The sequence below is a fragment of the Lagopus muta genome, chromosome 8, assembly GCF_023343835.1.
Source record: "Lagopus muta isolate bLagMut1 chromosome 8, bLagMut1 primary, whole genome shotgun sequence".
Lineage (NCBI taxonomy): Eukaryota > Metazoa > Chordata > Aves > Galliformes > Phasianidae > Lagopus > Lagopus muta.
In genome coordinates, this window is record NC_064440.1 from 4,567,821 (window position 1) to 4,594,239 (window position 26,419).

Here is a 26,419-nt window from a genome sequence, read left to right on the forward strand (position 1 = left end):
GAAATGAACTTAAAGTCTGTGGGAGCTGAGGTGGTATCCCTACCTGGTGTGCTTTGAAAACATCATTGGTTTGAGCTATCTCATGCACTTAGGCATTGGGAGGGAAAACGGGTGTTTCTCGCAGGGCAGGACAGGCCTTTCCAATAGCAATGTTGGGTTTAATTGTCCAGCTATTTCCTGATTTCACCCCACAAGCCTCATCTGCTCTGGAGGAGATTTAGGAACTTAGGAAGATATGCAGTAGTGAAGAGAAGCAATAATAAACAGGCACAAAATTAAATGTTTATGAAAGCCCTGAGTGATTTTCAAGAAAAAATCTGTGGACAACATTGGTTTCTTTGCTTTGAAAGGAAATAAGAGACACTGGGGTAGAAGAAATCTTTCAAAAGTCTTTCAAAGAGTAGGAAAAGAGGAAGAAAGTTATTTTCTCTGGTAAACATATAAAGCTTGTTTTCTTTCTGAGCAGTACCTATCATACAGCAAAACATGTTATTTGCCTCTCCAAACTACTAATTTCATGTTTCCTATAAGTAATACGCGATATATACGTATTTTTACCAGCTATCCTAATTTTTGGCTTGAATGAGTTGTGGCTCATGTGGCTGTTTGTAGGGAAGCAGAGGTATAGGTATGCAGTGAGAGACAGGAAACAGCAATTAGAGGAGTCCAACACAACCGTGTTCATTTGACATGCACTGTGGTTTTTCATCTGAAAATAAAACATTCCAGGTAATTTTATACTTATAATCCAATGATTGAATCAAATAGGACCTTCAGTATCTGAGCAATATGAAACCCTGTAATTCTTACCTGACACCGCGTAGTGCCCAAGAAATCTTTTTCTAATAGTCTTAAATTTTGTACTCAAAACAATTAAAATTGGCTCTCATCATCTCAGTGCATGACTCCGTAAGAAAAAACAAGTCACACAATTTATTTTAATTAGTGGTAATTTACATTTATGTGCCTGTGTACAAAATAAAAATGAATAACTTTGATTGCAAACTACCTAACTTATTTTTAAAAAAATGCATGAGATACATTTCTAAGTTACTGCAGTGAAGCTGATTAAGCATATAAGATAGTCTTTAAAACGAATAAGTAATGCAGATGTACTATTTTTTTTTTTTTCAAAGAAAAAAAAATAGGTGAAACACTTAGCAAATGTTAAGCTAAATTTTCATGTAGTTTTAGAACACAGTTATGCATTTTAATGGTAAATTTCCCCCAAAAATCATAAATAAAACATGCATGTAGATGCTAACATAATCTACTAAAGCACCTTAATGTATTGCAAGAAAGATGGACTTCATTTTTGCTGTTTAAAGTCAGTGTATGCTCCAATCCTTTCATATTTTCAAAACACTTGTGTTTTATATGATAAATCCAGATTTAGACATGGGATATTTCATGTTATTTGTGATTTGACAATTATTTCTAGGTTTGAATTCCAGTTCTGCTGATGCAAACGTGAACTTGGTAAACTCCTTCTCAGTGTGTAGATATTTCTGAGGTTGTGTATGCATGCATAAATGCTCATAAGATATGTGGTATAGAAGGATTTTCATCACATTTCCAGAGCTTGTAACAGCTATGATACAGTAAATAACCCTTACTATTCCCTTATTTTAATAGAATTTCCACAGTCTAATGAAGAGCTGAGCTCGAACGTGATAGAATGGAACACATATTGATGGATAATATGTGTAAATGTAGTCAAACAGGTTTTAATAATGTCTGGCAGAACTGGTATTCTGTAGAGATTCAGAGATCATTCTGTGATGCATCCAACCGTTGTATTACACCCCCATATTGCTCTGTAACCCTCTCTCTACATTTATCTACTTACATTTGTACACTTTGAATGCGTAAATATCTATAACATAAATGTTGATGTGTTACAGTATTGCTGGTATTAGATACTTTAATTGTGTAAGTAATTAACACTTCTTTGTTCAACTGCATTATCATTTTTCTCAAACTGAGACTCTATTAGCAACCCATTCTGCATTACTCAGAGATGTCAAGTCATTACAAGAGTTGACACAAGACAACCCTGAGATGTGTGACACTAATTAAGTAAAAATCTCCATATTAAAAATAGATTCCTTACAACTAATGTGGTATGGCCATCTTCATAAGAAAATACTCATTTCTTTCTTCACTGATCATAAAGTATTGCTTTAGTGTGCTGCAGTAAGTCACCAAAAATCCATTTAAGAAGCGTTTCTGTTTCTCCAAATACAAAGAATATTAATTATTTTTGCTTCTGGAAAACTGAGAGCTCTTTTTTCACTTCTTCCAGCATCCTGCCCTGACAAATATTTGACAGTCTGTTCTCCAAAAATAATCAGGAAATACGCATTAACAGTGGTTTTGTTCAATTATAGATACATACAAAAATCCTTCTATATGTTTTGATGCATCACACATACAATAGCTTAGTAAAACTGTGCTTTATTTTTTTTTAATTTTTAAGGACTGTAGCAAAGAATATAAATTCTCTTGCTGTCGGTCTGGGTAAGTTTTACTGCAGAAGTTGAAGCTGCGGTCATTGAACAAGTATATAAAAATACTAAAACTTATTGAAGCGTAACTATATTATGCTGGGCAGTTGTGATGGGAGATTGTAATGGTGAGAATTGTGTTATTGTTGCCTTTAATCAAACACTGCTGGCACGCTGAGTCTTGCAAGATAAGAGATAAGACTTGATTTTCCAGAAGAGTTCATAGTTTGTATGTCTTCTTGTGGATTCGTCATTCTCCTCTGAGACACCAATCTATTTTCTCTAGAACCAGATACTTTTATTAGTATTTTCTGACTGTACTGAGCATTTTTATTTTTTTTTAATAGTTCGCAGGTAAGGTTTGGTGTTCCTTTTACCACATTAATCTTTTTGACCATCTTTAACTATGCTTTAAAAAGAAATTATAAAAGCATGCCCTCAAGTGATTGAACCCTGAAATCGATAATTTAAGAGTTATTCACTGAAAGGAAAAAATGTCCAGTTTTGTGGAATTATGGCATTAGATGGGTTTTGGCTTTATTCCCAAGCATAGTCTTCTGGCAGGTGAAATTTCTATTTGAGGTAATTTTAGGATGCAAGATGCCCAGCTGCATTGAGGAACCTAGATGGGTTTTGTTATTAAGAGCTTATTTTACTGTTATCAGTCAGATTACTGCTTCAGTAGGTAGATTCCTCTCAGGCAAAAATCACTTTTAAGTTGAAGTCCCAATTGTGATGGCCCCTTTGGTGTGATCAGCAGAAGAGCTGTGTTATGACTTCAGCCCTGTCCAAGCCCATATGTGCCCAGAGGGGTTTTTGGATAATGATCTAAAGCTGAGCTATTTTATAAAGATTTTCTCTCTACCTCTTTTAGCTCTTTGTCAGCCTTTGTGTAATCTTTAACATCATTTTCCTTCTTCTCTCCAGTGGCTACCAGCTATGTTGCAGTAAAAGGTATGAGTTCTGTGGCTATGTTAATTACTTACTTCTGCATAGTGAAGGTGAGCAAGTGTCTGACATATGGAAAGCAGTGATCAGGAAAAACACAGCCAAAGGAAAGTGTTTACTGGAGAGACGTCTCAAATACAGCTACTGTCAGAGTCATTGTAATGAGAGTATGCAAACAGTGCTCTTGTTTTTAAACAGAAAGAAGTATTTAAACAATTAAACTTAGCGTATAATGTTAGGTTTTGGCTGTCTGCTGTTTGCTTTTCTGTAGTACTTACAAAAAGCACACAGATAAGAAGGAAAAGGCGTAGAACTGTTGAGTTGTATAAACCCAATATTAGTATGCTGCATTTTGCACCTCTGCATTCATTTGTATGTAACACTACTGCTGTTACTGAAACTCCATCACTGGACTTTGGAGTCCATCATAGGAAATTGGAGTTTTACATGCAAGAATGGGTCTTGTTAAGCTTTACAGATGGGTAACCTTTTGATCTATTTAGTCTACAATAGCACACAAATTGCAAATCATCCCTTGGAAACAAATTCCTTTTTTTTTTCCTTCTTTTTTACTATGAGCTCTTGAATGACTAAATTAAGTCTTGGCACGTGAAATGCAGACTTAAGATCAAAGCAAATACTTGACTGAATTTTGGAAACTTGGGTTTGGATAGCTGTGTTTCTTCCTATACAAAGCGAAAAGAGCCAAAGCTCTTGAAAAGAGAGTGAGGTGGGTACAAGAGAGCTGACTATGTTCGTTCTCCTGCCTTTAGGGAGAGAGCTGAGGCACTCAAAGCTGGACGTGTGTGGGGGCTGTGAATCAATATGGAGCACTGATTTCAGAGATGACTCAAAGCAAGCTTTTGATTTCTGAAGTTCCGTTTTCTCTCTCTCTTTCTCTTTTTTTCTTTTTTTTTTCCCCTCCCAATATTGCTTTCCACAGTCTTTAGCAACCTCATCTCTTATGTTTAAAGTTATCATGGCGTGCAATAGATATGTTCATTCATTTGCACACCCACAGTCCTACTCACTGCTGCTTTTCTCTGTTCAACATTATTTTGGAGAGGATATACTGTATTTTTGAGATCAGAGATTGCAGCTATTGTTCTGCCTCCAGTAGCACAATACTTAGCCTGCTTTCTTCTTTCCAGTTGTCTATACCTTAGCATAAGTGTTTATTATTATTCTCTTATGGACAGCTGAATGCCTTAGCTAGTCGAAGGTTACTTCAAACTTACTGTCAGACTTTGTGGATGAATAAAGCACAAGAATAAGTAAGAGAAACAATGAATGAATAAGGGCTAACTTATGATACATAAGGCCTTATTAAATAGTCCTTTGCATATATGTTTACCAGAGAATAAAATTTTTAAGTAATTTCCATAAGTTTATGGTATTTTAAAGTCTTGGTATTTGAATTGTAGATTTAGTTGTGCTAAAGATATGATGTCTGTGTAAAAATGAATTCTTCAGACAATTATTGTACCATAGAATATGATGTGTGTTTATTTTGAACTCAACACATCAACCTACAACTGTAGGAAATAAATCTGTAGTATTCAACCTCTTGGGAGTTTTCAGGCATTAATTATAAAAATTATGAAGTATAGTCTCATGTTCACATTGAGTTCTAGTTTTTCCACAAAAACTGCATCTTATTTTGGCCAGAATTTGGCTCTAAGCCCTAAATATCTTGTCCTGGTAGGGCCAGAAACATGTCATCACTTTGTGATGTTGTAATTTCAGGTTCGATAAAAGATAAGTACTTCTTAAAAATCCAGTTATTGACAATGAAATGGACAACAAGAAAATGAAAACACAGTTTTGGGTGACTTGCAATACCATACCAGAAGTTTCATGTTTGGCTGCACGTGGCATATGGTTTCTTGTTGCCAAGAGCTATGTTAAAGAGTAAGCATTAAGGTTTTTAATCAATACTTCAATCTTAAAAAATCCTATACACTTCAAGTACACATGGAAATGGAGTGGCAGCAATGCTACAGAAGTGAGTTAAAGGGGGCTGGAGGGGAGAGGGGGAACAGGACTCATAATCCTGCAAGTGTGTTTGACAAACCATGCACTGCATTGTGTTACGGTGGAGTACTTTCATCTTAGCCTGTATTTATGCAGAGAGATCTAACCAGTTGTATGGATTATTTTTTTTAAAGCATTTTGGCTTAATTACAGTCATTAATCAAATGCATTCATCAATACTTCAGAGCAAATCTTAATAGTTTCTATGCTAAAATTTCAGTAGAAGAATATGTGCTGCAGTCACAGCAGGAAAAGTCCTTTTGGACAACTCTGAATTTGCATCATTACAAATAGTATCTTTGGGTCAGATTCTGTCCATTGCTGGATTGCTGCTTGAAGTGGGCACCAGGACAAAGTTCTTTTTCCAGAGTTCCCACCCACACAGCACTAAACCAGCAGAGTAGATTCTATGTAGGTGGTTGCTCACTGTCAAGGCAGCTGATGTACAACACAGATGTAAATTTTGAAGACATCTCATGATTTGGAATAACTGTTTCTTGTGGCTGAGGATAGCTCAGGGTTAGAGCTGCTAGAAAACTGCTGGATTTCCAGTAAATTAAATGCTTTGTTATAAAAGGGATGTGCTGCTTTTCTCTGCCTTGTCTGTTATTTAAAATTGCAAGCTGCTACCTAACTGCTTACCTGAGATGTTATAAGGAAAAAACTTCTGTTAAAACTGTCCTGAGAAAGACAAAGGTGAAAACACCAAACTCAAAACTAGCAGCTGTGCTGCATTTTTTTAAGCAGTTGTCACATATAAGGATCTTTAAATGAGTCTGAAAGAAGTGAGGGTTTGTTTTTGACTACAGTAAATTTTTATAGACATTGAATTTGTGCTAAGCACTATAGCATGCCTCCTTCTGTCTGACTATCTCTACAGGCTTTGCCAAATATCTTTTATTCATAGTTTGTAACTGTGGAGTTAGCACTGAATGTTGTACCTTAAATTAAATTTGGAGGATGTTTCTAGTAAGAAACATACACAATGAAATGTTCATCCATAATTTTTGCTGATGAGAAAACATTTTTACCTTGGTTGTGATAACAAAATCCAGTGGAAATAATCAGCTTGAGCATTCCCAGTTGCATCACTAGTTAGAAATTTAATATAGTATGAGCATGAAGCAACACAGGTAGAGGATTGGTTATAAAAATGCCTCAAGACCGATTCCATATCAAATTGCATGATAAAATGTCTCTGCTAGTTTTTGCAGTGGGCTTCTATACCTTCTCATGGTGTGTCTTTGGTGTGAAAGCAGAGGTTGTGTGGAATCGATTCCATGCCCTTCTGTTGGAGGACAGCCCAAGGACTCTTGTCAGCCCCTGTGAAAGGAAGGACACTTGGGATGAAGGGCCTTTAGCTAGATTCACTGTATACTGCACAGGTTGGGCAAAACCACAATGCAGTGTGTTTATCATTCTTCATCACATGCTCCAAAAGTAGTCTGAGCCTTGGCATGGTGTGAGCAAATCAGAAATGGTCACTCTGGTAAAACAGCCAAAGGCATCTGGATCTGAAATCATTGCCCTCCTGCTGTCATCCTGACTTCTCCCAAGGCCCAGAATGGGGAAAGTAACAGTGACAAGTTCCCCACATCCCTGTTGTGTCAGAGCCTGGTGCCCTCACTGGGCCTGATCCTGACCTGCACCCACTGTGGGCTGACTATGGCTACATATTCTAAGTGTGAATTTATAAAGCTATGCTGCTCCTTCCATCCTCCCCGCCCAGTATGTGTCGATGTGGTATGAGTGAAGCACAGGGATGCTGTATTACCATAATTACAGCCACTACTTTTGACTATTTTTTCACCAGCCTGCAAGGCTAGGAATTATTGTGTCTTTTGAAAGGAAGAAAAGACACCATCCGTCTTTTATATTCTCAGTATTCTTGCACTGATGTAAAATACACTGAGATTATTTTGAAGAAGAACACTTTAAAATTTCTTTTCCCAAAGTTCACATGATAAAACTGCCAGAAGTGGCTGTCTGTTAAAGGAAAAGGGAGAGGAGTAAACAAGATAAAAAGCTGCTCATCTTTATTTGCATAAGGTGGTTCAGAAAGTGCAGCAGCGGGGTAGAATTCCATAGGAAAAGGATGTGCTACGTTGAAGGCAGAGCAATACGCAGTGTTGTTTAGCTAAGTGGGTTTTTTTGTTGTTCAGTGAAGACTGTGGGTGATTGGGGTAGCTCTGAGACTTGGGACATGCTTTCTTACTTCATTGATGGCATTGGGTAACTGGGGCCTGGTACCTTTTCGAGTCATTTTACAGACGCTTCTGCTTTTTGTGGACTGAAGTCATTTTCTTATGTAGGTCAGTTGGGCAAAAGATATTTTATCTCCATAGCATCTAGTAAAGAAACACAGTGTATATATGAATTTATCTTAATCATTGTAAGAAGTCATTCATTTCTAATCTTGACCTTTTTATTTTCACAAGTGATGCACTAAATCTGTCTTGAAAGCAAAACACAGCAAGCAGTATTTCAGTTTCCCATCCGACTATTGCTCATGAAAGAAATGTAATTTAGGAAGCCCCGCTCCTATTGATTCTAAGTTAGAGGATATATTTTAAATTGCAGTATGTTTGTGTCCTGAAGGAATCTTTGTATTTTAAAAGGAAAAACACAAAGTCAAAATGAAATACCTAAATCTTTAGCTTATCAGATTTTCTCCTGGTGAGATTTTAAATGTTAATTAAGAGAATCATTATTTTCACTCATTATTTTTCGAAGAAAAGCACATATGCTTATGTTTTTTTTTGGTCTGGGACTCGGATTTTCTGTTTGATCAGGAATGCTGAAAGTACTCTAGCAATCTGCCGTGGTTTCCATAGTTCACAGGTCTAAGGAATTTTTTATGACTGTTCACTTTTTAAAGAAAAAGTCTTCTTTTTTGCCTCACGCTCTATTCACAGTGGCTCTAAAGCAATGAATAAACAAGCTGTATGGGCAAATCAGATCATTGCTTTGCTTTCGTTACATTGTAGGTGCCTTTGAGTGCTCATGCAACTGAAAATGGAATCAAATGGAATGTTTCAGTTTTATATGGCCTCTCAGACACTGAGTTCATGGCTGCTCTCTGTTGCTTTATTTTGGTTCTTTGAGAGTCCTGCAGAGTGAGGCCAGTACTGGTGGAAGTAGTCAGGCACAGAATGAGCTTTGTGTGCGTGGGATGCTTCTTGGGATGATCTGTCCTACCTCAGGGAAGGGAGGAAAGAAAGAAAGAAAATGCCAACAAACTAAGCATAAACAGCACCAAAAGACAAAACCCCACCCCACGTTCCTGTACACAGCTGGAAGGGGATAAAACTGCATTGACCCCACTCTGTGCTGCCTTGCCTCTCTCCTCAGCAGGTTTTCTTAGTACTGTCTTCATACCAAACACTTAGCACAAGTTTTGGTCATCTCTCAACTGTCTTGTTATCTTGAATTTTAACAGAAAACATAGGAAAAATATGTTATTGGAGAAGAATTTTAATGTCTGTACGTTTTCTCAGTACTTACTTAACCCAAAACACATTGGGAATAGTTGTTTCCTTTATTTTCATTCAGAAGGTATTTAAACCCTTTGTCTTAGGAATACAATTTCTCTGAAAAACTGTAGATCATGTTTATAATAAAAATGATGCCCTCAGACACCATGCATTCATCCCTGTGTGCATTACATTTTTATCCCTAGAAACAGCACCCAGCTTCACAGTTAATCAGAAATATGGAAGGCAGGGATGTGATCAGAGTCTTTCCTCTGAGCTTTGGTTCTTTCATCTGCCCTTTCTGAATGGTGGGCAGCCTTCTGATGGAAGAGACAGCAGTGAAAGTTTTTACTTCATGTCTTTGCATTGGAGCAAGTTTTTTAAGTTAACATTTTTATTTAGTGGGCCATGCTAAGAACTATCTAAATGTGTTTAAAAATCCTAAATCCCCTCTGGAGTTTTGCTTTGCTTTGTCTTGCTAGCTCCAAGAGGTATGATCTGCCAGCACTGAGCTTTTCCCAGGGAGGAAGCAGCTCTCAGTTTCTCTCTGTTCCTTCTGCCCTTCATCTCAGAGCTAGCTCCTTGCAGAAGGTGAAAACAACTTGCACTTGAGCACAGTGCATCCTCGGTTATATTTCCCCTGAGGAATGGTACAAGCTGTCAGTTTAGCACAGACCCAAAGCTCCAATGCGAGCAGTCAAGGAGGTTCAAGTTGCTTCCTGGCAATTTCCACACCTCCAGTCTCTGTAGCTAGTCATATACCACACATAAGTTATGCGTCATCCTCTAAATGAGCTACACCCTTCAGGCTTCCAAACATTCTCTGTTGTGTGTTAGAAGCCCTAAAGTCCATATCATGAGAAATTACATAGTTGGCTGGTTTTTTGTCTGTTTGTATCTTTGTTCATTTTAACAGTCAGAATCGTCACCAAGAGATAAGCAGAAGAGCCTCAAAAATCCTTGTACTTAACTGTTCAGAGCTAAGGAGCTGATGTCCCCAAGAGAGTAACCACAGCATCCTTGTTTTCTCACTGTAATCCTGTGCTGTGTGGTTTCAAGCACCTTTCTGGGATGGAGGTGCAGTTTCTCTGATCTAATGCAGCCATAAATATGGAGCATTCTCTAGGGAGCCTGCTTTACCTCTAGGGAACCAGCTTCAGCAGAAGGTCTAGGTGATCTCCAGTGGTCCCTTCCAACCCCTACAGTCTTCTGATTCTGTTATTTGTATGTATTTTCATAGAGAGCTAAGATTATAGCAAAGCAGTGAATACTAATACTAAGATATTCTTGTTACAAGCATAGATATCCTCTACAATGATTCACAAGGCTATTGCACAACTATCGCACTGTAATGTTTATAAAAATTTATTTTAGCATCTGTTAAATTTAATATGAAAAAAAAACACAATGTTTTATCACCTGCATTTTGGGAAATAATCCTCTCTGACCCAATGATTTCCTTTTAATTGCACTAATCTTTACTTGATGGTTTTAATTTTCCAAACTACAGCAGTGACAATGCACTAAAAAGCTTCAAAGTGGATTAATACACAGAGTGTTGCCCTTAGCTTCCAAGTGGAAATAGCATGCGATGTAGAACTCTTTTTTTGCATTGTTGCAGATACAAAAGTCTCTGTAATACATTTTCTGTGTCTATTTTTAGGTCCCGAAGAAGCAGATTTCAAATGTCCTCTGAATTACATGACCTGCATTGGTACAAACAAATGTGTTCACTTGTCCCAGCTCTGCAATGGTGTTTATGACTGTTCTGATGGGTACGACGAAGGAGTGCATTGTCGGGGTGAGTAGATTTGCTGAGCAAAAAATGCTTTAACTTGAACAAATTTCAATCAGTAGACTTACTGCTAGGTCATAGCTGTTGATAACCATTAGCTTGACTCATGTTCAAAAACAGAAATTTAAGAACAGATTCTGGGACTTCTACTGGAATCAAATGTAACAATATTCAGTAAAAGATTTCCAGAACTGTCATAATAAAACCCGAGCCCTTAAAAAAAATAAGCAAAAATAAATGAATAAATAAATAAATGAGGAACAAAAAGTGCTATCTAGAATTAATCCGTGTAATACTGCAGATTTCATAAAATTACAAATAGTAATTTTTATACAGCTGGGTGAGGATACAGGTTGTCATGCAATATATGACAATTCTTATTCACAGTGATGGGAATCATTTCTTTTCTTGAAGACTCTACTTTTGTAGTGCTTGCTCAACAAGCATTACAGAAAATGAACGTTTGTGTCAGCATATTGATTTTAGCACTGGTTCCAGTATCCAAAAAGAAATCAAACTAGCCACAGCAGTACTTGACCCCTGCTGAGGCTTTCTTATGTTGCAGATGTGGGCTTTTTTTTGGAGAAGAGTATTTATGATCTCAGTGATTCATATATTTCTATAAATTGCTCTGGTTGTGACAAAGGATTAAAAACTGCCCATGCTGAGTAATACCATATGTATATATATATACATATATATACATATATATATATACATATATATATATATAGTATATATATGTATATATATATATATATATACATACATATATATATATATATATATATATATATATACATACATATTTAATATACTGTAACTATTTAAATTAGGGGAATAAAATAATCAGAATGTAACAAAGTGTTTTTGTTTGTTTGTTTGTTTGTTTGTTCCATATGTAGCAATTTGTGGCCAGTATTTTGGAATGGAGTATCACAAAAAGTCACTTGTCTTCATTCATCCCCCTTTAATTAGTGCTCCAACCAGTTTTGTGATGTTCAGATTGATTCCCACTCCTTTTTTTATTACCATAAATGAATATGAAAACTTCCCACTGGTAAAATTAACGTCTGCTCTGATAAATTATGATAGCGTTTAGTAAAACATATAAAATGTAAACATTTGATCACAGAGCACACATATGATGAAGCTCTTTTATAGATATTTCTATTAATGTCATAGGTGGTTAACAACTCATTCGTATTTTGTAGCAGTTTCCTAACATCTGTCACTAATATGTCGTTGTGATATGTTCGTGTGTATCAGAAATTTGAATGCATTACCTTTGAATAGAAAACTGTTGAGTCATTCCGTTGCTGTATTTTCTATGTGATGAATGTACAAGTGATATGTTTAAATCATCTGTGTGGACAAAATTGGTGAAGGTGTCCCAGAAACCTAGCTGAGTAGTTACTTTGTCCTGGTATTAGTAGCAAAGATGGCATTTAAGTTATGTTCCTCTTTAATTAACATTATCCATGTGATATTTTTGATCTATCAAGGGGGAAACAACAGTTTTAAACATGGAATTGCAAAGAGCTCGCTTGGTCACAGTCCTGTGTTGAAATGTTTTACTAGGGACGCTGGTTGTTCTCTGTAAATAAGAAGTGGTCTGTGCACCAGGCCACAAACTCCTGATTCAAGACATGGGGCACATGACTATGGCAAAGACATTGCAGTGTGCAGGTCACAGTTCCACAAGGGTGAAGGCTTCTAATAATGCTTAAGAACTATCAGAGCATAAACATTCTGTAACTGGAACTATTTTAATTTCTTTCTCTACATTTAACATTCTTTTGTTCATTCATTATATTACGATCTTTGAGAGATATTCAGGCCTGAACCTTTCCCAGGGAAGTAAAAATATGATTGTATCTGCAGTGTGAAATGGTAATGTATGTGAAATTTCAAGGAAATAGTAGTAAATACAATGACATTTCTTTCTCATCATCTTTTATTTCAGGCACATATGCATTTTTTGCTGGCAAATGTAATGCATAAATTCAGGAGGGGTTGTAGCAGTACGAAATAAAAAATGTTTTATTATGTATAGCTGTTTCACATTATGTGTTCCAATGTCCTTCAGAGGAGAAGGGGTCCTTAGTTCACTGAAAATGAAACTCACAGCATGTGTAAGCAGTAAAATATTTGTATTTAGTCATTTTGGTTTCCTAGCTATTTTTTGACTAATTGAAAAATTCTTTAGAGATGCTGGAAGCATAAACGAGTGCTGAAAGTATACACCTGCCCCTTGTTTGAAATGTAGTTTGGGGCTGATCAACGTTCTTAGTCTCAACTTGGTGCCTGATCAGGGAGATGAGTGCACTGGCTGTTTGGAGGCTTGACAAGGCTCAGGTAAAAATTACTGATGCCAAAACTAGACCCAGGCTTGAGTAGTAAAGTAGCAAAGGAGTGGTTTGAAGCTGTTCTTGTCAGTGAAGCTTTTTACTTTAGCACAGTTCTTCGTGTTTCTTCCAAGGGCCAGATCTCTATTTCTGTTGCATTTTCAACCACTTTTAAAGCTCAGCCAAGCAACACGCTGAGATTTCTTGTGCCACAGGGGAGCCGCCAAATTACCGCAAGCTGAACTATTTGAGCTCAGCATGTTTTCTTCCCACGCTTCATCCCAGCACGCCGTGCTCATGAGCTTGCCTAGGGCATTGCCAGTATGGGACTGGGACTGGCTGCGGTCAGCTACTGCAGGGGTCCCATGCCTTCCCATTGCTCCAGCCTCAGCTTCTGTGGTTTTCTGAAGGTGAAAATACCTTGTACTTTTCTGAAGGTTTTAGAAACGGCTTAGACAAATATCCATCAAGGATAGGAAGACGGAGTTACTTGGGCTTGAGTTGGTAAAAGATTAGATATGTCCTTAAGGTAATTTCTGGAGAATTATGCTCACGTTCCTATGAATCTTAGAAAGAGATTTTAATAGGGCTGCAGAGGTGATCTGTGCAGTTCTATAAATCTGTACTTTTTATATAATGGCAAGAAATTGGAGATGATATGTCACAATTAGTTTTTTCTCTGATCTAGAGCTATAGAAAACAAGGACTTCTACAGAATATAGAAATGCCCTTTTTCACTTAACTAGCTTAAGAACTAAGTTATTATTAATAGTGAAGGAATTATTATGCTAAAATTATGGGCATTTCAGCCAGCAAATACTACAGGATTACTGAAAAAAAAACCAAAAAAAACCCTAACCTAGCACAAATGATCTGAAATTCTGGCTTTGTGCCAGTCTATCATAAAATTGAACACTTTTGGAGCAATTACCAAGGAACAAAACTGACAGAAATAACAGGGGCCCAGGTAAGAGCCCAGTGCAATTACACACTGATGCTCTGACATTAAAGGTGAAGTATGTTTTGCATCACACTGCAGCGTCCATTACATGGTGATGGGCACTGTTGTGGGAATACTGCAGCAAGTTTATCCCTCGTAGCTGGCAAGACCATATAACAGCTTTAACAGCCTACATGTACAGTTCTCCAATGGACACATTAACAGTAAAGTACATGGGGACCTCATTAAATAGTCTTCTGTCAAAGCTATGATGTGGGTTATGCTCTGTGCTTTTTGGTTTGAGGACAGACAAGGCAATGCTTTGGGGAGAGAAGGGAAAGAGGAACACTGGAGGGAAAATCTGGAGGTTTGCTCTTGCACTAACCTGTGAAGTGTAAGCGGTGAGCAGGTTTTTGAGGACACTTCCATTGCAATTGCTGCTACTGGTCAGCTCTCAGTAGTGTCTGCCTAGTACCCCATATGTGAAGTGCCAAGGATGCTGTTCTGGGACTTAGGGAGCCCACAGTGAGCACGCGTTGCTCATCCTGGCTCTGGGTCACAGCAGCTCCTCTCACAAGCCAGAGCTGCAAGAAACATGCAACTGTATCTTTTCCTATTTGTAATACTGAGTATTCAATCACATATTGAAATTAATAGTAATAGCAGGACTGCAGCATCTGTTAAAGCCCTTGCTATTTTGAGAGTCACAGTCAACAAATTGCCTGCATGTTTCCCTGCCTGCCTTACCTGACCCCGGTAACAGGACGAGCCTGGGCAGACAGGACAATTTATGTTACATTTGGAATGATGTCTTATGAAAATAATTTGGGAAAAAACAATTGATATATTAATTGAGTGTAACCCAACATGTTTTTATAGGCTAATTACAAATAAGAAAATGTAGGACAGATCACAGTGGTCTCTTGATGTACTTTTTAAATTAAAGCTAGAAGTGTAACTGAACTTCACTGAGATCTGATAGAGTCCTTTTTGGATTATTTAGATCTTTGTTAATTGGGATCTGAAGTATGGTCTCTAGTCTTTAGAATGTATAAAGATAAACTCCGGATCATTTAGCATTAAAAAAAACCCTGCAAAACACAAATACAAAGCATTTAGTTAAATAATTGAAATGTTTGCAGCATCTTATAATCAAGATATTAATTTCCAGGTTAGACTTTTTGAATCAGTTGTTACAAGATGAAGATTGATGTTGCTTCTGTTGAATCATGTATTCACTCACTTCTACAGCTGGAACACTGGGAAATTTCAAGTAGCGCTTACCAGAGGCAAAAACACACATTCAGTATTTTATGGGATCTTCAGAGCTTTCAAGAATGAGAAATTACAAAACTAAATGTTATAATATTGTGGAGATACATTTAGATCCAAATCTACCTGTTCTGTTTTTTTTCTTTCTTTCCCTCCACTTTTCCTTTCCCATTAAGTATTGCTTCAGAAGAAGAAAGAAAATCTAAATTAGTCCAGAATTGTAAATGTTCCCAACATTTTCTCATGAGACCTTTCCTGTGCACACCTGCAAAAGAAATCTCTGTAAACTCATTTGGTTTATTCTGACAAGCTTGAAATCACTCCTCATCTTCTAAGACTGTGATGTACAAAGTGTCACATCAGGTTACTGAATCCTTGAACACCCAGGAAATCTCACACTGCTCCTGATGTACCAACAGGGCGGCTGAAACCATCAGGTAATGCTCAAAATTATTCCCTCTGCAACCACTCTGCATTTTGAATCAAGCTTTTCACTTCTGGTTATAAAACAGAAAAGAGAAAAAAGAATAGGCACTAAAAAAAAGAGATGATCATAGGCAGTCTTGCTTTGGAACAGAGCTTGTAGTAAATAACTGCATTTGTCTGGGCAAAAGCATATCTTGCATTGTTGGGGTTTATTTTGTCTCTTTCTCATTTTACCTTCCAACTATCCAGTTCCTTGTACGTTATTCTCATCTTTTTACCTTTATGCAGTATGATGTGGCTCATTGAAATTATCCAAGGTCATTTAGTCTGTTCTGCTGTCAAGAGAAAGAAGGCATGGGCTTGGTGATTTAATAACTTTCTATCACAAAATCCTATTGCAGCGAAGCAAATTAAAGGTGGCTGGAAGGGGGAGGAGAGCAGAGGAAGGAATTTGAGTGATGTGATTTCATTCCACCTTTTATGGGCTATTGCTAAAGAGATGTCTCAGGCCACAGTACACAAATGAACACCATTGTTAAGGTGTCACTATTGTCTGTATAGTACATGATGTGTAGAATTTAAAAGTTTCACCGTATGTGATAATAATAATATGTGATACCAGATCATTAAAAAGCATAGGGTGCAAGCTGTGTAGAGTTTTGTGATTCTGTATGTTGATAGAGTGGTGCATGTTTTATCTGCTCCCAATTAGTAATCCCAATCAGTAATTTTCTTGTGAGAAAAAAGATGGATAATGTTTCTGGCAAAACCAAAGGCTGGTCAGCTACCGCCTCCCTCAATATAATTGCTGACTAGCTTTCCTGATAAGCAAAAATGGTTTTAGATATATAAACATTCTTCAAGGTTTTGGAAGCCATCTTTGCAGTGGGAAATATACTCTTGCATGTTTGAACCATGGAGTTCTTTCTCATCTTTCTTATATGACGGGATTAAAGATTATAACTCCAATATTTTAGTTTTTCTATGATTCTATGGCCAAGTAAATGCATAAACCTTAACAGACATTAATGTCTTATATTTTAAACTAGATCATAGTAGTTGAGCAAACCAGATAGCTGGCATGGTGGAGAACCAGCTTACACAATCTTGATGAGAATAGCTCCAGTCAGTGCAGCAGGAGCATGCGATGGAATGATCTGAGAAAGCTTTGTTCTACATCCATGGGATTTAGGTTAAATGCTCTTTGTTGTTGGTTGTTATAAAAAAAAGAAAACTGGCATTCAAAGTCTTATAGTAAGCATCCAATTTTCAGTGTTCAGTTTCAGTTTTAAGAATTTTAATTATCTTTCTCTTCATTATTGTGTATTATTACCTAATAAGTTTTCTTGTACAGCCAGTAGCATTCTTTAAGGAGTTATCTCACATAACATGTATGTATATCTATTAATTGCAAAGTACTTTTATTTAGATAAATACTCTAGAAATAATCTCTATAGTAGGAATTCTGGGGCAAAAAGCCCTGAAATTCATAAATTCACTCTATGAGCAGGAATTAGAGCTGCTACTTGGCCTCCAGTATTTTACATCACCGAGTATTTCTTCAGTTCATCTTCAAAACAAAGACATGGAAACAGCTTTCCAGTGAAGAGGAACTAGAGCCCTGACACTAAGTGCATATAGAACTGTAGTAACCTTGAGGTACTGGGAGAATGATGGCAAAAGGTTTCTCATCGGCTTACTGGAGGGAAAGGAAGGTATAGTTTAGACTTAGTGAAATCTTATACTTTTTCCAGTTTCTGCTTGAGGTTTGTTTGTTTGTTTGTGTGTTTATTTGTGTTTTTCCTTTTTCAGTATGTATCTTTGGAGTATATGGGAACTTCTTAATTTATACCTACAGAGTAAGAAGAATTCAGTTAATATTTCTTATATTAATTATAAACTTATATCTGATGAGGAAAACTGGGTAGGAAGCAGCCGTCCACCAATAAAGTCATCACTATTAAATTTCCATAGATTCCTTTTCTAGTGACATTATTTATGTATTCATTGCTCATATCAACAGAATTGTAAAGTAAGTGAGTAACCTGATGTTTGAAGTCTGAATAAAAATTAAGTTTAAGGTACATTTGATGAAAAACATGGCTTTGGTCTCCTTAAGTTTATTCATAAAGCTGACCTAAATTTACAGAATAGTATCAAATGGAAAATAGAAAGGAAGAAAGAAAAGAGAAAATTCCAGGGCTAGCATCACATAATTTGTCAGAAGTGTAGTTGTCAGTTTTCTGCCCCAGGAGCCTTCAGCCAAGCTAAATTACGAGACTTGGTTTCAAGTTTTTTCCCTCCCTGCCTGAGGGGATTTGACTTCCCAGCTCCTTATCTTCACAAGGTGAATAAACAAACGTGCAAACTACAAGATGTTCTGTGTGGGGGATACAGCTCCTCCTCATGGTGCTCCTCTCTGAAATAAACAGTTAAACATTTATTATAACAAATACTTGGAGCTCCAGGTGTGTTCACTATATTTCTTTCCCATGGCGAAGAATCGGTCTTGTTTTTCAGTTAGTTCTGTCTTAGCCATTATTTGTATATTACTAACCAAAATGGTTTAATTCTGTGTGTTGGAGTAAATGCACTCCCACTTGGCATATATATATGGTCCTGTGTGGCATCCACTTTCCTGGCCATGTCTATACAATGTGTATCTGAGAACTTGGAGGCATCATTTTCAGGCCACGCACTGAATCAGACAGCAATCTTCAGCCTCTACTCAGTGTTGAAGCACTTTGGAACTCTCTGGGGAAGGCTGGTCTCCTTTCCTGCTGACATGCTGCCTGTCGCATTGCGTATCCCCATGCCTCTGGAGAATGACGGAATGAAAAGGACATCTCAGGGCAGTGGATTTAGGGCACTCCTGGAAAAAGGAGTTCAAGTGCCTCTAAATTGTGCAAAGATATGAACATGTTTCTCTTGGGTCCCCTGTCTTCCTTCCCTTGAGAATAAAAGAGAGACAAATTGAAACAAGTAAAGGTTTCATTCAAACAGTTCTTACTCTTCCTTTCTTGCTTTTCAGTAGCTAGAAAGCATTGTCTAGTTTCTACAGAGGCTTCCTGATATGCAATATGTAGTCTGTTATATCAAGGAAAGCAGGATTAGCCAAGCTTAAATCTTTTCAGGTCAGTTATTTACACAATCAGAAAACTTGATGAAGGAAGCTTCCTTTGCCTGGTTTTAAATCATTCCTTTAAAGTGTTCAGAAGGTAATACATCAGGAAGATTTCTTTAGGCTATTCTGCCTTTTTACACAATACAATTCATAGGTAAAAAAAAAAAAAAAAAAAAAAAGAAGGAAAAAGGAAAAGAACTCATTCATTTTTCTCCTAGACAAGGATTTCAATTTCTTACCACATCCCACTTCTTGCATTTTGCAATTTTATATTCAAGAAATTGTATAATCAGAAAGTTTAAGTTATTGTCATGTCTTGTAATACAATTTAAAAATTAAAAGTTACCATCATTCCTTAGACTGTGATAAACAAGTCAAAATGACACCAGCAATCTTAAGTGAGATTGATAATATTCAGTGGTGTGAAAAATTTTGCTTTAATACTTTGAGAAGTAACTCTTAGTTTTTCTCTCAGAAACGAGAATATGCATATAGCGTACAGGAACTGATTTCCAGACTTCATTATTTCTTGTCTGAAAGGTTTTGGTCATCTCTTATTCTCAAAAATCTGAGTCAAGAAAGCATAACTTAATAATTACTTTAGCTCACAGTATTAAGATTGATATTTCAAGCTATACATGAAAAATACAGGTTAACACATTGCGAAACAAAAAAAGTTAAAATTGTAGGGAGATGTGAAAAAGAGAAATGATAGCGTGGGAAAATATAGTCAGTAAATGGCAAGAAAGAAGAATAGCTGAAAACAATTAAGAAAGAATGAAAACTAGGAAAATACAGAGTCCGTAGATATAAGGTTTGGCTCATTGCTATACATGAGTGCTAGTAAAGCAGACCTGTGGTTGAAACTTATGCTTTCTCATCATGTTCTTATAGATTTTGAGCTGAGGAAAGTACATACTGCAAACTACCATTCCTTGAAATTTGGAGACAGACAAACTGGAGACTGAATGTCTTAAAATTCACAGTTGATATTAAATGGTACTTGTACAAGCTTCGGTAGTACTCACTTAATTAAAGTAATAGAAATTGGCTATATTTGAACCACACATAATTTTAACACTGTTTGGTATATTGCAGAAGCAACATTCCAGTCAATATCTTTATTAACCAAGCATGTTATGCAAAGAAAATGTAGGTCTTCTCTCTAGTTCTCTGCGTGAGTAATGTGCTCCCAAGGTTCTGATGTTCTTTACCTTGAGCATCTCCCCTATGAAGAAAGGCTGAGTGAACTGGGTCTGTTCAGCCTTGAGAAAAGAAGACTGAGAGGGACCTGATCGAGGTCTATAAATATCTAAGGTGTGGGGGGCAGAATGGTGAGGCCAGACTGTTTTCAGGAGTTTGTGGAGACAGAGCAAGGGGAAACTGCCAGAAACTGCAGCATAGGAAGTTCCACACAAATGTGCGCAAGAACTTCTTTACAGTGAGGTGACGGAGCACTGGAACAGGCTGCTCAGGGAGGTGGTGGAGTCTCCTGCTCTGGAGATGTTCAAGACCTGCCTGGATGCCTACCTGTGCTACCTGCTGTAGGGAACCTGCTTTGGCAGGGGGGTTGGACTCGATGATCTCTGGTGATCCCTTCCAATCCCTACAATTCTGTGATTCTGTGATTCTGTAACTTCTTCAATTATGAAAGCACTTGTTAAAAAAAGTAAACAGTGCTCAACAAGGAAAAAAATTTAGTTGGGATCCAATCTGAAGCCTACTTCAGTTGATGGCAGTATACCATTGAGTGTAGGCCTTTGAATGGGACCTATCCAAATCTAAAAAATAGCTTGTGCTTAACTTCTAGAAATGCTCATATCGAATTGGTGTTGAAGCTTTTATATATACAAAAGTATGATCATTTTTCAAGAAACTAGGAAAATGCGAGATGCAGAGAAGGGTGAGCTGTATCTGAAGTGCAGGATGTGACCTTTTCCTATTCTGTGCAGAACACTAATGTTTTCTGGCATGTATCTCAACTGTTGAGTGAGGATGTTACGATTGTATTGGCTGCCCTCTGAACTTTTTAACTCTGGGAAATCGTGCTGCAGAAAGGTATTCGATGACATGAAGCTTCCTGAGACTACATTTAACATCTTTCTAAATTAATTTCTTTTCTATCCAGTCATTCTTAAGCTCCATTAACATGGAGCAAAGTATTAAAAATGCCACTTGGTAGATAAGTTATCTTATACATGGGATGGGTCAGTGGAACAATGGACCGTTGTCAGCTTTCAATTTTTCCCAAAGAAAGTGAAGGCCAATAAGAGTGTAAAAGAGGAGGAGTTTGCAGCACAGCAGACTCTTGATTACAAAAATGGGTTTATCAGATGCACAGTGACATTTTTTTGACCCTTTGGGATGTAGCTTGGTTTCCATGCTCGTGTGATCTTCCGTGAGAGCTGATGTCACGTTCCCAGCGCCAGATTATCCAGAGAGAAAATGTCTGTGTTTTAAAATGAAAGAGTCATTTGTAGGGATTTAAGCCACAAACACATCTCCTCACCATGCTACTGAAGGTCAGAATCCTTGCTCATTAAGAACTACATAGAGCCTTTTAAACAAATGCACTTTTTGATTACCAGCAGGCAATTCAGCACAATTTGTTGCTGTCTATGGTACTTTTTATTTTCTAATGGTCTTGCATATTTCATAGCTTCTTTCAAAATTATGCATCGAATGAAGGGCCTGCCACTAGCTTAGCTGACTTTTTCTCCCTTTTTTAATGATGTGCATCTCCTAGAATTTATCAGAAGGGAATCCAGCTGTGCGTAGAAAAGGCAGCTCTTTGTATCAGTTATGTATATCCACTGAGCAAATCTAATGGTGACAGAAGTCCCTGTGGACCCTTGAAGGATCTTTTTGGGTTAGCCTGGAGCCCGGAGCTGTGACCTGTACTTATGTCAGAGGGAATATGCAAGAGGGGAAGTGTCCTCTACTAAAAGATAAGAGCTGTTGGTTGTTCTACCCCCTGTTCTCAGACTACCTAATTTGAAACTGCTTTTAAAATAAAGGTCCTGTACTTGAAAGAATAATCTCATTTGATGTATTAATCTTAAACATGGTGATGAGGTCTTTCCATGGCAAGCTGTCTCGATATAATTTCAAGACAATCTCAGGAACCATCCCAAAAACCTAGTGGATAAATAATGTACTTGCAGGATAACAGCTTGTGCCCCTGACTGTTGTCATCATTTTCACCACCACATCTTAGTTGCGTTCTATGTTATTGACTCCAATGATTTATTAAAAACAAACATATAATCATTTAATGAGCATTCAGATCTCGATTTATTTGCTCAACTAGATTTCCAAAGTTAAAACAATGTGCAGTCACATTTTGTGTTCTCTTTTAAATATTTATGACAGAAGTTTCACTGGGGATCAAGGCATTACTGTAGGAAGTGCCATAGAGTTGCAGATTAGGAGAATAGCTAACAGTTCTGAACTATCAAAACACTTAGTTGTCTTTTTGTGAATTGGAGCTGTTTTACTTCATTGAAAGACAACGATGTGATCCAAGAGCATCATGAAATATTTATGCACAGGAAATTTTTAGGTGCAGCAGTTTATTTCTACAGGAAAGTCATGAATGTAGCTTTAAATTCAAGAAGTAATGGCATGTAGCAACATCAGGAGAGTAAAAAAAGATGGGAATAAGGTCTGTGCGGCAAATGGTTATGCAGCTACATGAAAACAAAACTGTTCTCATATCCCGAGTATTTGCATTTAAGGACATTGTATTTAGAAATACTTTTGTGGAGTGTAACTGTTCTGCCATGAACTGATACAAACATTTTGTGTTAAATAATAATCAGATAATTACAAATGTAAGTGGATACAGCGTGGAGCCTGTCCTTGTACTTCTTGCTAAATCTGAATGTCATATGCTGCATAAGAATCATCCTGAAAACATGGCTCTGCTTAACATGGGAGTTGGATGTTTTGATATTTAGAAAAGGGAAATAAACGCATATCCAAACAAAATCTCTTGTTGGTCATAACATCTCTTCTTAGAGGAAAGGATAAAACACAGTCATCTTCAGATAGTAATTTCCCTCTCTTGAGCTTACTGGAAAAATGCTTTAAATATCATCATACTTCTTAGTGACATTATGTGGATTATTGTTAAGATGAAGTAAAATGGAGATCATAGATGATTTCTCTCTTACAGTTAGTGGTTTCTATATATGTACCCTATCTAGGTTTACAAAGAAGAACCAGATGAAAGGCAGAAAATGCCCTTACATGATCTGAACAGAAAATCAGTCTTTCTACTATTTGAAAACAGACCTTTTATTCTGAACTCCACCGATATAGGTCAGGTTTTCTGACATTGTCTTGAAACTGATGTAAGGAAATGTATCATTCTAGTGCTGAAACTGGAATTTGTGGGATTTAAGAAAAAGGCAAACATTTTCTGTAAAATTCAGAAATTTGCAATCTTGTAATTTGTGTACCTTAATGAGGTTCCACTCATTACTTTTAATAAAAAAATAATTCTTCCAGTCCAGGATTTTTTTTTTTTTCTTTCTGATAACAGAGGTCTACAACTGGGAGGAAATATGAGCAAATTGACTCATCTTTCCTAAGGATTGCTATGGTCCAAAGGAACCTTTGCTGTATAACTAAGGATATATGTAATAAATAAAATATATACCTGAGGATGTAAACGATACGTAGTACATGAATTAGACAGGCTAGTTTGGACCCCAGCTTTATTACCTTCCACATCCACACCAACATATGTGTGAAAGGAGATACAGCGCTTCCAGTGAATTTACCTTACATTAGTTGTGTAAGGAAAACTAATCTGTTGGTCTTCATAAAGCTGCCATCAGTTCAGCAATGTCCAGCAAGGATCTAGGAAGCTCTTGTCTGTCTGTAAACTGTAAGTGAAAGTAGAAATAGCTGTTGGCTCATGTTAGTGTGAGTTACAATCCTCTTTCAAAGTAAAAAGTAATATGAATGAAATACATTCTTATTAAGGGATACATCTGCAGGCCTTTGCTTCCAACTTCAGCTGTGAAAGGGCTTCTCACATGTTTCTTTCTTCCCTAATGAAGGCACAGCTGTGCATTTAGGGATTCTCACAAAAAGTATGGTTGTGGAATTCTGCGCTTCCAGAATAATTTATCTGCCTTCCAAGAGAGTTGTTCTTAGGAAACTTATTCTTAATGACATTAGTGTTGGCTCATACAGTGGGCATGTTGGGGAGGCATAAGCACGGAAAAGCTGCAGTAGTTAAGGAAATGTTTTCATCTTTCAGAATTTCCCTTTGCAACTTGATTTTGAAGTCTTTAGGGAAAGGTAAAGCAATATAATTAGACTCCTGAATGCTAGGAAAAAAAATATCATGGTAAAGATTTAAAATAACAATTGAAAATTAAGGTCTTTCAAAAAATGAAATATTTGAAGAATTTGAAGATTTGCTGCATTTGGATCAGTACTGCTTTGTCTCTGTGATTTCATCTTGGTTGCTCTGGAATATGCAGTCAAGCCTTTGTAGAGAAGCTTACTAATTTTTTTATCTCAATCCATATCTGTTATTTTAAGAGATGTGTGTCACCAGCTGCAGTGTAATTTCCTTTTAGAATATTACACTAACATTTCTTTGAGCTCCTCAGAGAATCTCCTAATGGATGTTTTCAGGGATAAAGAGACGCATAATCCAAAACACTGCAGGATAAAGCTTTTAAGGTTGTTTTGAAATTAGCTGGATTTCATCATATTCATTCAAACTTGTTGTCAAAAATGTTTTTTAAAAATAAAATTGTGTTAAAATTGAGGTCACTTGGAATCTTTAAGAAAATCAGGAGACATAGTGGTGTTCTAGAATGATTAAAAAAAATCAGAATATATGAAATATTATCCTTGGTAAATCAGGTACTTGCCAGTAGTACTTGCACCAGTGTACTTGTACATGCCAATCATGCTTTCCTTCCTATTTCCCTGCATTCCTGACATGAGAAAGATGGGATTTTTGTGGCACAAAGTTCTGACTTTACAGAGGACCTTGGGTCTGTCTCTTGAACTCCTAGGTTCTAATTGTGTGTTACTAGTCTCTTCAAAGACAATTATGCATGTGAGGGAAAACCAGTTGGTTATTATGCAGAGGCAGGATCAGTGAGGCTGTAGGGTACCGTAGAATAAAACATCATCAATTTGACTGCTATATTCAGAACATGCAACGGGCTCTGCTAATTAAAAATATACTAACGAGAGTAGAGAAAGTGTTGCCTGCTGTGTTCCAATGAAGAAAATAGCTCAAACAATTTCTATGGGATTTGATTGATTTGCAAACTAAGAGAGTAAGTTTGAAGGGAAAAAATGATACACACTGCACAAAATTGCTAGCAGTGTTTAGCATTTAGGAGGAATCACAAGTTAAGGAAAGGTTTTGGAAGGAATGATTTAAACGTTTGCTTTTTTTCCTTCCTAAGTAAGAATCAATGACCATTTGCCTTTTAAGTTCCCGTAATCTCTTTACAGAATGAAAATTTCAGAATGTGTTTCTCTCTGTACCATCAAATGCTTTGTGGATTTATATTGATGAAGATCCGTATCCTATTTGCAATGGTGATATGTGTTCCTTTTATTCCATTCATCTTTCAACAGTGACAAAAGGTGGCTGTTCTCTTTTTAGTCATAAAGTTAACTTCAAAAAGGAGATGTCAGTGAGTGAAAGAAAGTTGATTTTCATCTTTTAAAATCACCACAAACCCATTTGTTATTGATAGATGCCAAAGATGGTTGCAATCATTTTGCATGGTTTTAAGGCAATGATAGCCTTACTTGAGCACACTAAATCTTCACTGGTGACTTACATAACACATCAGTTACCTCATGGCTGTTGTTCCTTGCAGGGGGAAAAGGATAAAGTTAATAACTGCGCAAGTTGCATATTTTAATCACTGACAGAAATACTATAATCTATTAATCATTTTGTTGTTGTTTGACCAGTGTTGGGCCTGATTTGTCAGTACATTCATGTGTTTTGTTCAGTATTTTGTCACTGAATTATGATTTCATTTTCCTTTGACCTTGTTTGTCCTTTGCTCTCACAATTGCTGAAACAATTTGGTTAAAATAAAAAATGACCCAAACTTTTATTTTTCAATCAAACTGCACAGAACATAAATCTCAATTAAGCTGATGAAAGTTCAGCTGATTTTCTGCTGTGGTTGCAGCCATGAGTGCTGGCAAGGGACCAAGCACCATGAATAGTCCAACAGTCCAACCTGGTGAGCCACTTAGGCAGTCCAGGAGACATCTCCAAAATGTCCTGTGGGCTGTCATAAATCCTCATAAACTGCAATGAGAGGGCTGTTGGAATTATATCTTGATTTTTACTTTTTATTTTTTAAACTAATCAACAACGCATATATTATTGCTTCTGTAGTTACTGCAAATTTGTCTTTTGTTAAACATGCAAATAGCTGGAGCACCTTGTCTGTTCTAATTTAGTGCTATTGTAGAATTCTATGATTCTAATTTGGTGCTATACCTAAAAGATACAAGATTACTTTTATTTTAGAGTATTTCAAGC

At 36.8% G+C, this 26,419-nt stretch overlaps 1 protein-coding gene across 5 annotated transcripts in view; it reads left to right on the plus strand.

Moving 5' to 3' along the window:
• Positions 1–26,419, plus strand: part of LRP1B (LDL receptor related protein 1B) — a 584,143-nt gene that overhangs the window by 229,044 nt on the left and 328,680 nt on the right. For all 5 annotated transcript variants that reach the window (XM_048952659.1, XM_048952661.1, XM_048952662.1 and 2 more), the window contains exon 3: positions 10,626–10,763. In XM_048952659.1, coding sequence (XP_048808616.1) covers positions 10,626–10,763 — 138 coding nt within the window. The remainder of the gene's footprint in view (positions 1–10,625; positions 10,764–26,419) is intronic.